Here is a 15,296-nt window from a genome sequence, read left to right as displayed (position 1 = left end):
TCCTCAGAGGCCCGACCTCCGCTCCTGCTGCAGCTGCTCCCGCGGTTGTTGCTGCTGCTGTTGTTGCCGGCAGGAAGTATCTCTCGGCGGCAATGGTGGTGGCACAGTCGCCCCGGAGGACCCGTGAGGGCCGGTGGCCCGGGAGCTACCCTGGCCCGCGCCCTCAGCGGACCTCTGACGCTTCGTGGCAGGCTCCGTGACTGGGGTCCCGTCGCCCCTGAGCAGCCTGCGCCGGCTCGCATCCCCCGATGACGCACCGGAGCCGCCCAATACCTGGCCGGAACCGGCTGTGGCGGCGCTACTGGCCACGGTCTGCTTCCCCTTCGTAGTAGCGCCGAACCCCGCGGTGCTTAGCGTGGCTTGATCCCCGGACGCGCCAGGGATCCGGAGCCCACGGTTCGGATCGCCCCCGGTTTGGCGTGGGGCCAGCCCCCCGTCGTCAAGAGTTGGCAGGGTAGCCGGCACTGCCGCCCTCGCAGAGGGGGACGATGCCCTGGGGAAGGATCAGGTTCTCCGGGATGAAGGCATCCCCCGTCACCGCCCGCACCAGGTCCTCCAGGGCTTCCTGGGTCAGGTCGCTCCCCTCTCCGCGGTGGGTTCTGCTGCAGTCGTTGAGGCCGGTGAAGCTCCAAGCAGGGCGCGGTCGCTGCTTCAGGGGGGCGATCCGGCGCTTCACAAAATCTCTGAGCACGTGCCACGAGGTGAGGCCGCTCTCCGCCAGCGACCTGATCTTGTCCAGCACGGAGTCGAATTCCGGCTGCAGGGACGGTTTGGCCCTCCATGATGCTCGGTCGATGGCGGGTCCCCCGGTCGGCAGGGCCAGGCGCTCGTTGGCTTCGGCGATGGCGATCACCCAATCCCTGCGCCAATCGTCCCACTTTCCGCCAGAGAGGCCGGGAATGTAAGGCGTCGGCAGGTCGCTCCTTGTCTGGAAGTAATACGCCCCCACCTCATCCTTCGACCTCCCGGACTTCACCAGAATGAAGAAGTAGCGGAAGAGGATGACGCAGGGCCGCACTCCCACGAACATCTCGCACAAATGCACGAAGATGGACGTCAGGAGGAGGGAGTGGGGCGTCAGGTGCTGAAGTTGGAGGCCGAAGTCTTCCAGCAGCAGCAGCAGGAACGAAGAGATCGGCAGTCCCACGCCGGTGGAGATGTGCGAGGTGAATAGCACAAACTCCCTGGCGCGGAGGTTGCCAAGGGGGACTGAGCCTGCTCGGACCCCCCAGCCGGTCTCCTGTGCGCTCCACCCAAGCAGGCGGCGCACCGTGTTCAACTCTCCCTCGGTCCGGAAGCGGCGGGGATGAACAAGGGATGCCATCTCTCTGTGGAGGTGTGGAGAAATCTGCGTGGGGGAACAAGGGGCAAGGAAAGCTCGAAGGCAAAGGGGCGCAAAGGTTGGAAGGAAGATGACGAATGTGGGAAAGTAACCGCGGTATCCGGTTCGCCCCATTATAAAGCCTGACTCAACAGGCGTGCCCCGGAACCGTCGCTGGAACCCAAGCGGCGCTCGCACCTGGTGTTAACCGCCCAGTCCATGACAAGGGGGCCCAGGCCCACCTGTCAGGGAGAGCAAGTAACCAACAAAGGTGTGAAAAAGGAGGGATCTGAACCACCGCCCGCGCGCGAAGCGAGGCGGAAGCCGAGCTGACGTGCGCGTATTAAGCGCTGGCGTGGCCGAGCTTTTCGGGAACTGCGCCGGTGGTAAATATTCTATTTACTCCGGCCGCAACAATGCTGAGCGTCCCGCGCGTGACTAGGTGAACCACTGCGCGTGGGAACCATGAGTCAGTAAGCCATTGAGATGTGATGAGGTAGTAAACGACCCGATGGATGGTCAAAGCCGGTCAAGTCCCCTGCAGTAGGAAGCTTCAAGCTATGCAGAGCCAAATCGCAGTAGTGGCCCCACCTGCGGGCTCGTACCTCCCCCGAGGTGGGCCCGAGGGCCACTGTCAGCACCCTGTAGCAGGGATACCCACTCCTACTGCAGCAGGGCAGGACCCGTGTAGTTATCCGTAACTACGCGTAAAGGACGGAGCAGTCAGGCCCCACGGGTCGGGCCCTTTCCTCACCAGACCAACGGCCCCGGACCTGTTCCCCGTCTAAGGATGGGTCCGGAGACGCCACGTGTCCATAAGAAAGGGAAGCTCAGAGCAGACAGCCGAGGCCGCGGACCCCCGTAGGGGTCCGGGACCTCCTGCGTCCATCCGGACCTCCCATACTGCGTGGGGGTCCGGAGCCGCAACGTGTCCCGGAGGAATGGGTACGAGCGCGAGCCTTCTGCTGGAAGACTCGCCCGCCTACCGCATTCAATGCTGGTAGTTGAGGCGTGCTCTGCCACCACGGCACGCGGGGTAGCCTTTGTCAGGCCCCACTGTGCATCGCGTATTACCAAGATACACAGTGGAGCCGCACCCGCGCAGAGCCCCGTTTGCCGCATTAATTGGATACGACGGCACGGCACTTTTTCATCATGCCACCTACGCCGCAAGCTACACGACCCGTTCAGCTGCGTGGCAGGCGACGCCGCTAGCTACGCCTGGCGCCATTCCGACAAGACAGCGCCTGGACATGCTGAACGGGGGACTCCAAGAGCAGGCAAAGATATCTGGAGAAAGTTCTCCTTTGCCTGCGACGCCATAATGTATGAACAGTATGTTATATTATACTACTTCGCTGGGCCCACCTGTCGGGGTCCCAGCAGTATGTACGCGCCTCCCTTGAGATATAAAAGGGAAGCGCTCGCTGTACAGATCAAGCAAACTAGAACACACACACAGGCTCGCCCAAGCACTCGCAGACTCTCTGGAGGCAAGGCAATACAACACATAGTGGACGTAGGGTATTACGCTCTGGCGGCCCGAACCACTCTAAATCCTTGGTGTTCATTGTGTTCTTGAGCGAGATCGGACTAGGACTAGCTAACCCCCGAGTTCACACCCTCTGGGCTTATGCGGATGCATTCCGCCACCCGGCTGTGGTTTGCAGCACCACGACAGAGCGATTTCCTAGAATTCGAAGTACTGTCACCACCTGCGTCCTTTGGAACATTTGGAAATGTCGAAATGCAAAAGTCTTTAGGAGTGAAGATGAGACGAACTTGATTTCCAGAAGATGTAGAGAAGACTTAGTTCTCTGGTCTCATCGTTGCTATTCTCTGGCGGATAAGCACGGGCTCTTAGAGTGGAGTAATTTTTTTCCGATGTAATTTAGGCCTAGATCGTTTTTTTGTTTCTAGCTTCGTTGTCCCTTCCTGTGTACCCATTTGTAATTTGCTTAACTCTGTAAATTTGTCTATATGCTAATAAAAGTTCAGGCAGTCCGTCTTGGATTGCCGTAGTTTCCATAAAAAAAACAGGCAGAATGCCCTCCCTCCTCAAACAATCCTGTCAAGACACAGTAACTCTGCTACTGCTCAGCTCAGTACAAAAGCGAGCCCACCCCACACGCACCACACACACACGTACTAACCCACTAACCCAGTGTACCAGGCCTCCTTATTTTGACCTGGGATTAAACTAAACCAAACAGCCTAGCTACGTACAGTCTCTCACGTTGAGATAGATCGATGGCGATGACCTCACGAGCTGGGCGAACGCGTCGGTGAAAGATCGGGGTGCGTGCGCCGTGGAAGCAAGGAAAACGGAGGCAGGGCGCGGAGAACATGAGGCCACCTTTCCCGGCGCCTTGTGCGTCAAGCTGCTGCGCCCACGCACGCTCAACCAGCTGCATTTAAGCAAAGGCCGTGTTCAATAAAATTTTACACAACAAAAACGAATACATGTATGGAGTACTAAACGAAGTTTATTTGTGAAATTTTTTCATGGATGAGTGTAATTTTTCGAGACGAATCTAATGAGCCAAGTTGCACCATGATTGGCTACAATGATGCTACAGTAACCACATCTAATCATTTTCTAATCATACGGTTAAAGACATCATTAGCTATAGTAACTGCTACAGTACCATAATTGTTGAGTTAGTTTTGTAATTAAACTTCATTTAATACCCTTAATTAATGGTCAAAGCGCCAAAAAAATTTACATGCAAATTTTTACATGCTCCATCTGAACACGGCGAAATCACGAGCGGTGGTGGCAAAAGCTTCCAGGAGGAAGGCGCCAAGCTCGCCTATGAATCCCACGTCAACTGGGCACGGCTCCGTTTCAGCAACGGAACTGTATTATGCGCGCCAAACAAGGAGCTTTGCTTGTTACCCGTGTAATATACTCAACTACTCAAGTGCATTTCAAACAGATAGTTTTCTTTTTTCTTTCTGAGAGCATTAATTGGAATCTGGTGTGCGGATGTACTTCCGGGCGTTTTCTAAATTCGCAACTGCGGGGACGCGTTTGAACCGTCTCTAATTTAAAAATGATGAAGTCAAATCCCTTGGTCAGTGGTTACAAAACGCCGTAGTAGCTAGTGCTCTCCTAGGTGTTAGCTGTTGTCTTGGACTGTTCCGGATGGTGGCGCACTACGACGACCGAGTTTTTGCAGGCTTGCAAATGCGTCCAGACAGGTACTGTTCCCTCGTCTTCACGGAAAAGAAGCTCTCTGTATTTCTGCAACGTCACTGACACCCATAAACCTCCATGGATGGCTACACCGTACTATAGTAGCTAGAAGTAGCCCCAGAAATTCAGCAGACCATCAGCACAGATACGACGAGGCAGGAAAAAATTCCAGATCCCACAAGTTCGTCGCTGCTGCAATTGCAAGTCTGCAGGTCAACGGAGCAAAAGCATGGTTCTTCAGAACTTCAGAGGTGCTTGGACGAGTGGCCATCTATACGCTGCTACTAGCGAAAACTGAGTGTCGTCTCTCTTCAGTATTCACAGTACACTAGTACAGTGCACGCGACACAGATACACAAATGAACATATACTACTTATTCCTCCTCAAGTAATAATTAACAAATGAGTACATGATTGAATCCTTTAACTTGGCGAAGCACCAAACATACATGCTAAACTAGAAAAAGCAAAGCATAGCGCTAACCTAGCTAAGTAAGAGCGCCTATCTGAATGCACCAGGCAGCAGCCCTTCCAAGTCAACTTCCTTTTCTCCCCAGTTGGAGGCTTGGATCCCCGATCTAACCAGAGAACAATCGACAAAAACGGGGAGGAGAGAAGAAGCAGAGAACCAGAAGCTTACGGCAGCCGCGCGCGCCGTGCATCGATCGTCAACCTCTCGTAAGCTCAATCGCTTTGACTCAGCCGGCACGCTCACGCAGAGCACAAAGCACATCAATGGAACATGTCATCCTCCGATCCTGCCGCCGTCCTCTCGCGCGCGTCATCTGTTGTGCAAGGGGTTGGCGCCGGTGGGCACTCTCCTCTTGCTGTCCCCGAGCACGCCGTCCGCGGGCGACGGCGCCGGAGCCGTCGGCAGCGGGAGCGGGGCCGTGACCACGAACGGCGAGGTTCGGGCGGCGTCGACGGCCGTGAAGACGGTGGAGCCGAGCAAGGAGGAGTGCACGAGGACGACGGCGATGAGGAGCCACGGGCCGACCAGCCCGCCCACCACTGCCGGCCTCTCCCCCCGCGCCATAGTAACGCCCCGGACGCCTTGGGGCTGGCTGTCAGCACCAATGCCGCCGCAACACCGGTTCCGGCCGCAGCTGCGGGAGGGCGGAGGCGGAGAGGAAGGCTGCGGCGCGCCGGCGACGAGGAGTGCGGGTGCGCATCAACGACTGGGAGAGCGGGCATGCGCCGGGAGAGTCGGTGGGAGGGACTAGGAGGCTGCAGGGCCAGGGGCGGGGGGCCGTGTCCTGTGGCTGGACTTGGGTATATGGTTGCTGATCGAGGGCAGCGGTGCGGCGCGTCCTTGGCGCGCGCGTATAAAAGTGGCGAGGCCCGACTGGGGATCTGACGCGATGCGGACGAGTCGGATCCTCGCACCAACACACAGGTACGGCTGTGTTACCGCTGGGCCGTCAGCGTGAAGGTGTGGTGTGCTGCTGTCAAAGTCTGACAGGACGCGAGTGTGTGAAAGGAGATGTTCAGATTTTATCACTTTTGTCATGGCGGCTAGCTAGCTGCTGAAATGACTTACTTCCAGGTTGCAACCTGCATCTATCCATTGCCACTACCACGATAGCCAGTGAAGTAGTGTCTACATAGAGGCGGGGCGTATCCAGATCCTGTTACCGCAGATGACAACGTATTGCGCCCAAATTTCAGAATTCAGAATCGTTTCACTTCTCTCCCCGTGCCCCGACAGATAGATGTGTGCCCGCTTTTTTTTTCAGGTTTTACAGCAAGCCTCTGCACGGCGGATGTGATTTCTGAAAGTGTAATGCCCTTCCCCTTGGTCTTTGGTGTGGCGACGCTCGCTTGGTGGATCCGAGCGAGAAAAGAAGTTTCCGCTGCCGGCGGGTCGTGCGGGGAGGTCACGTGAGGGTGAGGCGGCCAGCGCGGCGCGGGTTTGGCGGAATCTCCGGACCGGTTTTCGATGGCTCCTCTGCTCCATGGCTGCCTGCTTGCTCCGGTCAAACGCGGCAGGCCGTCTACGGCTACGCCGTGTGGTGTTTCTATCTACTCCCTCTATTCACTTTTTGATAACTATATTTCAAAAACTTAAATGTTCAAAAATGATAGCTATATTTACTATTAGCATGGGTATTGGCAATAAATAGCACTAGTTACAAGGAGTTCCTAGTTAAAACATTGGATGACCAACAAAAAAGTCTGTGGCATTTATTAGATTGATAAGCACACTTGTGGTGCTCTTGGTCATTGTGTCATATGGAAATATATCTATCAAAACTGAATGGAGGGAGTATACTACTACTGGCTACCGGTGCGTATACTAGCGCTGACGTCATAAGTTTCCTGCTACCGGACGGCGGACGCCATAGCATAATTAGTCCAAGAAGCTTCTTTCGTTCCTCAGCTCTAAGCTCCGTGTGCGAGCAGAAGGCGTTCCGATTCTGAAGAGCCAATCGCCCTGCCGGGACCTCTGGACCGGGCCCATCTTGAACAGATGCTCACCAGGCTTCTTGCCCGGGTCGTCTACCCGGCTTCTCACCAGGCTCACCTTAGGCCACCTCTTTGTGTGGGCCTCGGGCATAGGAGGAGGGCTTTGGGTTCAAAGATGTAAGCATGTTGGGCCTTATGGTCCAAGCCTCTTCCCAAATGGGCCTGGAATGTACATTAATATTTTCCTAGAAGAAAAAAAAGAGTATCTAAAGGCAAAGGAACCCCTCAAAAGAAAAAATCTAAAGGCAACAGACAAAATAAATGCTTGTCTGCTTCCTCTTCCATATAGTCGGAAAAGAAAATATGCATAGGTGCAGAACTTCAGAAGTCACGATAATGCATCAAAACTAAATATCTACATTCTACAATAACATGAGGTACGTCTGTCTCGCCTATGGTTCAGATAAAGTAAGACCATTTTCGCCTATGGTTTAGATAAAGTAAGACCATTTTCCTCTAAACGGATGAACTTCGGTCTTTTTCTTTTTTGTTTCACCCTTTTACTTTACAATTTTGCTCAGTTTCTTTTTGTTTCACCCTATTTTACTTTATAATTTTACTCTGTCTGTCTTTAGGCTTTCTCCAGTGGTGGGTGAAAATCGCACCCTAGAATGAGGTGTCAGATCCAAATCGCACCCCTCACCACTGGAGAAAACTGCACCTCTCCTTTGGACAAGAATCGAAGCCCAAATAGAATTCGGTGCCTGCCAATTGAATAAATATAAATGGTGTTTTCTGAGCGGTGTGCAGGTTGTTCTTCCAAGAAAAAAGTAAAATCTTTTATGTACTCCGGGTACCATACGATGGTGGGAATGACTATAGAAGGGATGTTAGGTGCAACAGCGAAGAACTGATGGAGAACAACAAGATCAAACCACAAGAGACATGAGGGTTTAACGTGAAAAACCTCTCCAATGCGAAGAGGAAAAAACCATAGGCACCAGCAAGCAAATCTTTACTATATCGGGTGTGTGTTTACAACATCTAGCGGCGGCTTACAAGAGGAATAACACAGCGAGGAGCAAACCCTAAAGGGTATATGAGTCGTACCGCGGGGGGGGGGGGTCCCTGGCGTGGGCCTTCCACAATGGGCCACTTTCGCCTCCGCTTCGCTCCGTCGGAAGTCGGCCTTTACTTGTACAATGAATTTGGATCCCAATATAACAAGGGAGAGGTAAAATCTCACTAGCATCTTTGACGATCTTTTACGCCACGTATCGCACCCACCACTGGAGAAGGCTTTACGAAGTGGATGGTACCAGTCCCTCAGTACTAAAATATAAGGAGTGTATATATTTATCAGGCCTTGTAATCTTTAGGAAAATGTACACATATTCGCCTCATGTGCATTGTAAATATGTTTTTGAAAAATAATAAACTAGGCATATAGCCCGCGCATTTGCGAGGCTATTATTGAAATTTCAAAAAAAAATTGCATGTTGTTATATCCTTACTTAAAGATTATACTATTCTTTACCATACATTATTCTATCATCCTTTTCATCATTGTAAATTATGTCTTATTGTTGGTTAAAACAATTCAAATATGATCTACCTATAATAAAAATTTGATCTGTTGAGCTTTAATAATATTATGCATATAATTATTCTTATTTTTGTTTTATTTTGATTGATTGTTGTTAACTTTAATTTTTATTAATAGTATATATTTGTAACTGATACATAGCTAAATGATATTTTATATTTAATTTTTTATAATGGCATTGGTGGGTGATTTTTAATTAGGCACAGAGGTATTTTAGGCTAATTTTTATCATAATGACAGTGGTGGGTAATTTTTATTTTTCTTTGATTAACATGAGAACTTCTAGACATTGAGAGCGAATGTGGAGGTTCTGTTTATTGGCCAAATAATAAGATAATAGATGGATAATAGTACCATTCAATCGACATTTAAAAGTTTTTTACATTGTTATCATTTCATTTCTACAAGTGCTATAGTATGGAAAAATTAAGTCAAATATTGGTTTGGGAAATATGCTAATGTCAGGCCGCGTGTCATATTTCAAAGGAATACTGTACATACGACGAGTATTAAAAACCATTTATTTTTCTGAAGCAGTAACCCAAACTTTCCATTTCCGAAAAGGGAAGTACGTCGCCGGCCAAAGGAACTACACAGTGCGGTGACTGCGGTCCGTCCGCCTGTCCGCGATGGATCGCCGGCGATCTTTTCCCGCGCGGAGGCGTACGCGGAACATAAATGCTGCTGGACACTGTAGCGCAGCATCCATCAGCACCCACCGGCGGAGGCGGGCAGGCATGCTACGAGCGGAGCAGCGAGCAAAAGCCCAAACGAGGGCGGAGTGAATGCGGCGGAGCCGCGCCATGATGAGCCCCTCGCCGGTCGTTTTGCCGCCTCCGCCTCGGCCGGCCGGCTGCTATAGCCTCTGCACGGCCCCTGCCCCCGGAACCGCCGCTCGCCGGGCGCGTCGTCACCGTCACGCGTTGCGTGCTGACGCGAACATGGCCCGGTGGCGTGCCTTCCTCCGGCCGCTCCCGGCCCGGCGGCGGCCCTCCGGCCGCCAGCAGGGAGCGAGCCTGGCCACCGTGCCGGCGTGCGAAAGCAATGAAGGAGCAAGGAGGCACCGGGGGAGGAACGAGGCTGCTCCACTTGTCCCCCCGCGCGCGCCTCGTTCCCCGCCCCAAACGTCGAGCGAACCCGGGGCCGGGAGAGAGAGCGGCCGGGCGCTTGGCACAGCAGCATGATCGTGTCGTCGACGACGCGCGTCGCGGCAGGAGGGGGAGCGCATCATGGCGCCGGCATGCAGGGCGGGGCCGCGCCCGGGCCGGCCGGGCCGGGGGGATCTCATAGCCCATGCCCATGCATCGCGCCCCGGCGACCTCGCTGCCTAGAGACCGCACCCCAGAGAGAGAGAGAGAGAGGTCTGTAATCATGGGGCAAGATTTTGAAAAGGCTTTGATAATCGCGGCGCCATTAGTGGGCGTCGCGCTGCCCTCGGCGGCGGATCCTGCTCCGTTCGATCCTGCGCCCACGCAGGGATTAGAGTAACAAATCCGCGTACGATGAGCTAACAGCCCTCTGGCCGCGCCCGCGCGCGCAGGCAGGCAGGCCGGCGAGGAGTGTATTCCAAGACACCATGATGGTGTCGCGCGGGGAGGCGTGGATTCGTAAAGCGGACTGGTGCTCCGTGCTCGCTCGCTGGTGGCTGCCGCTGCATAACATGGGCCTTCACCGAAGCAGCCGTTCACTACACACACGCGCATGGCAATGTGACACGAGCCCCCCTTTCTTCTTCTTCTTCTTCTTCTTCTTCTCTCTCTCTCTCGTCCCGCTGGTCTGGTCACAGTACTCGCCTTCCATGCAATCTTTTGCCGCACCCCGGCCGTCTGCTCTGTCCCTCCCCTCCCTCTCACTACGAGCCCCTTTCGATCCTGTTCCAGACCTGATCGATCGGCTCCATTTACACGCCCTTTTCCCCTCCTGTCTCCATTGCTCCAGCCTAGTAATTATGTTACCCTACTAGCCTTTGCCCCCACAGGGCCATCGAAAGGCGTGTCAGCCAAGTAATGCTCTCAGGTCAGGTCTAGAGGCTGGCCAGGCCAGGCCAGGCCACCGGGAGCGAATTCGAGCGAGAAAAAACGCTCTAAAAGGCGGGGCCTTTTGCTGTGTGCATGTCTGTGTGTGATCAGGCCAGGGGGAGGTCGCCATGATTCTTGCGAGGCCGGGCGAGATCATAAGCGAAAGACAAAAAGGCCGAAAGGGGCATCATGCTGCCACATGACACACCCTATACAAAAGCTAGCCCTAGAGGACGGCGGCCGGGAGCCCAGCAGTTGCATCCATCCAACTCGCTTCGTTCCACGCCAACGTACACCGCGCCCGCGCAGCCCTTTGCTAGATACTTCGGATCCGTCGATCGATGGGTGGTCACGGCGACCGCCACCACCAGGAGGTCGGCGTGCTCGTCGACGACGACGACGAGGAGCTCGAGCAGCATCAAGCAAGGGTTTGCGGTGGCGCGACGAGCGGAGTGGTGGAGCAAGATGCCGGCTGCTGTCAGGAAGCCGCTGCGGGCATGGTGTTCGAGGCGAGCAGTAGCGTGGGGAGCCTGAGCGCGACCATGGCGCAGCCCCAGATCCTCGGCTGGCCGACGCCGCCGCCCGCGCCGCCACAGCAGCAGCTCCACCACCACGCCAGCGGCGGCGAGGCCCCGTTCTTCCCGCTGCTGCCGCCGCTCCCCCCGCAGCCGCCCCCGTTCCTCGCCGACTTCTACGCGCGGCGCGCGCTCCAGTTCGCGTACGATCACCACCACTCGGGCGGCGCGTCCACGTCGTCCGACCCGCTCGGCCTCGGCGGGCTCTACATAGGCCACCACGGCGGCTCCGGGATGATGATGCCGCCGCCCTTCGCGTCGTCCCCGTTCGGCGACTTCGGCCGGATGACCGCGCAGGAGATCATGGACGCCAAGGCGCTGGCCGCGTCCAAGAGCCACAGCGAGGCCGAACGCCGCCGCCGCGAGCGCATCAACGCGCACCTCGCGCGCCTCCGCAGCCTCCTGCCCAACACAACCAAGGTAACTAACCAATAATCGACGTGCTCGATCGACCGGCTCGCCGCCGTCGCGACACGGATCGAGTGAATCTATCCCTGCTGCACACTCCACCGCCAGCTGATGGCCGGCTCTCCATCCGATTCCGATAGCACAGGAGCTAGCACAGGTGTAGCTAGGGCCGGGCCAGGAGAGACAGGGAGAGGGAGGGAGCCGCCTAGTTGGCGCGGAAAAGAGGGACCGCGAAGGAAACAAAAAGCTCGCGACCTCGAGTCACTGTGTCGGCCTCGCCGGGGAGAGACAAACACGCGAGCTCGTGTCAGTCCCGGGCACGAACAGTGGAGGCAAAGATAAGCAAAAGGCTGCCCATCTCGAGAGATCCTACTCCCGGCCGGGTCCCCGGCCCGTAGCAACACTCCCAAGGACCCGAGCCTCTCTGATCCTCTGCAAAACCTACTGCACTGCATCCCGAGCTAGCAGCAGCCACGATCTCCTATGCCACTAACAGCCCTCCTCGTGCTCACTGTAGTTAGTTCTTAGTGCACCACATCCTGGTAGGCCGTTTGACCGAATGTAGGCGTGATGGCAGAAGAAGCATAAAGAATTGGGAGTGGTGATGGCTTGATGCCCCACTTGAGACCAAAAGGAGGGCGACACAGATCGCTTGTGGAAGCGTGCGTCCGAGCACCACCAACAGCGCGCGCGCCACCGTGCCGGCCGGCAACCCAAGCGCTGCACTAACATTTTCTAGTGATGGCGAGCTATCTGTCCTTGGCGAGTCGGAGGGCGAGTGAGTCCCACGCTCGGATCCGAAGCATGCACGCCACGGCACGCATGGACGCCGGCCTCCTTTTGGCCTGCATGCGTACGCCGCATCCTTCCCCTCTCATCATTCTGGCAACTAAACTAGTGCTGGCTATTTTCTCGTGGTTCTTTTAGCGAGTTTTCCTTGTGATTTACTCATCCTCGCGTTCTTCTTCTTGTTGATTTTTTTTCTTTGGCTTTGGTCTGTTTTCTCTGGCCGATCGGTCGTCATGCGCGTGCCATGTGCAGACGGACAAGGCGTCGCTGCTGGCGGAGGTGATCCAGCACGTCAAGGAGCTGAAGCGGCAGACGTCGGAGATCACGGAGGAGGCGTGCCCGCTCCCGACCGAGTCCGACGAGCTCACCGTCGACGCGTCCAGCGACGAGGACGGCCGCCTCGTCGTGCGCGCCTCGCTCTGCTGCGACGACCGCGCCGACCTCCTGCCGGACCTCATCCGCGCGCTCAAGGCGCTCCGCCTGCGCGCGCTCAAGGCCGAGATCACCACCCTCGGCGGCCGCGTCAAGAACGTGCTCTTCATCACCGGGGACGACAGCGCCGCCGGCTGCGAGGGGACGGCGGGCGACGACCAGCACGAGGAGGCAGCAGCGCCCATGTCGCCGCAGCACACGGTCGCGTCCATCCAGGAGGCCCTACGCGCCGTCATGGAGCGCACGGCGTCGGCGGCCGCCGAGGAGCCGGGAGCGGCGCCGTCAGGCGGCGCAGGCGCCGCAGGGCTCAAGCGGCAGCGGACGACGAGCCTCTCGGCGATCCTAGAGAACAGGTCCATCTAAAAGCTAACATCTGCCACTTGATCGATGAGATGTGCAGAACGAAACGAGAAACAACAGTAGAAACAAACACCACAATCTCTCATAGTTGATCATTATACCATGCAGCTAGCTAGCTACTTATGCATGTTCGCCAAGTACGACTTTTTTTTTAGTTTCTTTTCATCTATTTATAGTCTTCTTTCTCTGTGTGTATTGATCTCAATCGGTAGTGTGTTTCTGCATGGGATATCCTCAGCAATCAATACAAGGATTTTTCTTCTTCTTCTTTCTCTTTGTTTATTACCAGCAAATCGTCCGGCCTCTGGACTTCTGGAGTACAAGCTGCTTAGCTTGCAAGCATGCATAAAACTGAGGACACTCCGTAGCAAGACTTCACAACTAGATTTTAGCTGGTCACAACATATACTATAAAACATATGCTGTTATACTGTAGTGCTTCAGGTTCTATGGTCCCATACAAATAGTAAATGCATGTTTCACAATAGATACGTACTCTACTTGCTAGCATACTTATTTTCCCAGGTACGGTTATAGCGATCATCATTCATCTTCAGAGTTAGAGCTTTACACGTATAGTTCATTCCCTCTTTATTTGCAGTAGGGCAGTGTTTGACTTGGCATGGTCCCCAGATTAGATTCACCTTTAGTCAGCGTATCATATGAAGCTACTTCATCAGTGAATGTCACAATGCCAATAGTTGGATTTGTTGGTTAAGTTTTATGAAGTTTGGCTCTTACAATTTGCTAATGTCCTAAGGAAATTGAATAAATTGTTCGTATGGGAAATTAATTTAATTACATATTTTTTCGGAGATTTCTCTTTAATCTGTTAGTTCTTTTTTCCGTGAATTCAAGGTTCTATATATCCTGATCCCAGAATAGTTCGATGGACAGATAAAGTGTTTGTGCAGATTAAATATTAAGAATAAGTTGTTTTCGTATGGAATACCTAAAATGGATGTGTTTTATATGATATTACATGACTTCAAGGTGCATCATTCTTAATTCAATTGAGTAAGACGAATTTGACCATGAAATTTTATATATAGATGATGTAATCTGAGAAGCACATTCATGATTTTTTTCAGAATTTTTTGAAACTTTGTTTAGTAGGTTTGCACGGGTTTGCACGAGGTCCTTGATTTGCACTAGATATGTTCCCAAAAATAATGGCATAACTTGAAGTAAAATAGCACGACTCTAAGAGCCTATAATGCATGATTTATAGAAATTTCGCCATTAATTCCCAAATGAATTAGCGAAAATTGTCTCATTCCATTTAGGGCCTAATTAAGATTTTAGAACATGTGTTTATTAGGGAGATATCTAAGTATATAATTTTGCTGTTTAGTCTTAGTGTTGCTTACTCCACCTAATCCAAAATACACAAGTCATATAGAACATTGACATGATCTCCAAGGGGACATTTTGACAAATAAATTTTACAAAAATGTACTATCTCAAGTAAAATGGGCTGCACATTACGAAAGTATATTCATGATGAGTCTATAATACATAAACCTAACATTTTACCAAAAAAAAACACATGATTGTTGTTTAGCTATTGAGATGCTCAAAGCTATGGAATTTTGATGGAGATACACAAGATTTATATTTTGGATAAGAGAAGGGATAAGTTTTATACGTATCCATGAACCAAATGACGGAAAGAAAGCATCATGACAACGTGCTATCATGCATAGCTATCATATATTAGCCAGAACCACATTGATTGGAATGATTAGTATCAATTTGACCCTGACTAATTATACATATCCACATAAACATCTTTTCTGAACATATGATTTCGTGTTCGTGAGAAAAGCATATCATTTTTTTCCTCCCTTTAAGCCTATTGGTTGGGTCTCACGGACCCTTAGCTTGGTGCATGCATACTGGTCCTCTGGGCTCTGGCAATGGTTGGATGGACTCCACAGGTAGTGAATTGGTGAACCCTATTATAAATATGCAGTCGTGGACAGAGACTCTATCAGACTAGGGAGACGGTGCGCTCATAGAAGGGAAGAATAAATGTAGCTGAATTGTCTCATGATGCGCTTCTATGGCCGTTTCGGCTCGGTTTTCAGCTGTGGTTTCTGGAACTGAAGACTGCACTGTCTGCGCTGCACTGTTTCGGACGTTGCATGATGCATCCCTACGTGCCCAGAGGATGCTTTCG

At 53.0% G+C, this 15,296-nt stretch overlaps 2 protein-coding genes across 2 annotated transcripts; one reads left to right on the top strand and one right to left on the bottom strand.

Moving 5' to 3' along the window:
- Nucleotides 1–4,874: 4,874 nt before the first annotated feature.
- LOC120692371 lies at nucleotides 4,875–5,797 on the bottom strand. Its single transcript, XM_039975642.1, has one exon. It carries the CDS (start codon nucleotides 5,554–5,556, stop codon nucleotides 5,302–5,304), a length of 255 nt encoding a protein of 84 aa, XP_039831576.1. The 5' UTR covers nucleotides 5,557–5,797; the 3' UTR covers nucleotides 4,875–5,301.
- Nucleotides 5,798–10,716: 4,919 nt separating this feature from the next.
- On the top strand, nucleotides 10,717–13,382 carry LOC120687540 (transcription factor bHLH30-like). Its single transcript, XM_039969553.1, has 2 exons — nucleotides 10,717–11,545; nucleotides 12,575–13,382. The coding sequence occupies exons 1-2, from the start codon at nucleotides 10,892–10,894 to the stop codon at nucleotides 13,115–13,117; spliced, it is 1,197 nt and encodes a 398-aa protein (XP_039825487.1). The 5' UTR covers nucleotides 10,717–10,891; the 3' UTR covers nucleotides 13,118–13,382.
- Nucleotides 13,383–15,296: the final 1,914 nt, after the last annotated feature.

Source organism: Panicum virgatum, chromosome 9N (genome assembly GCF_016808335.1).
Source record: "Panicum virgatum strain AP13 chromosome 9N, P.virgatum_v5, whole genome shotgun sequence".
NCBI classification, from domain to species: Eukaryota; Viridiplantae; Streptophyta; class Magnoliopsida; order Poales; family Poaceae; genus Panicum; species Panicum virgatum.
This window is presented reverse-complemented; position numbering and strand designations above follow the sequence as displayed.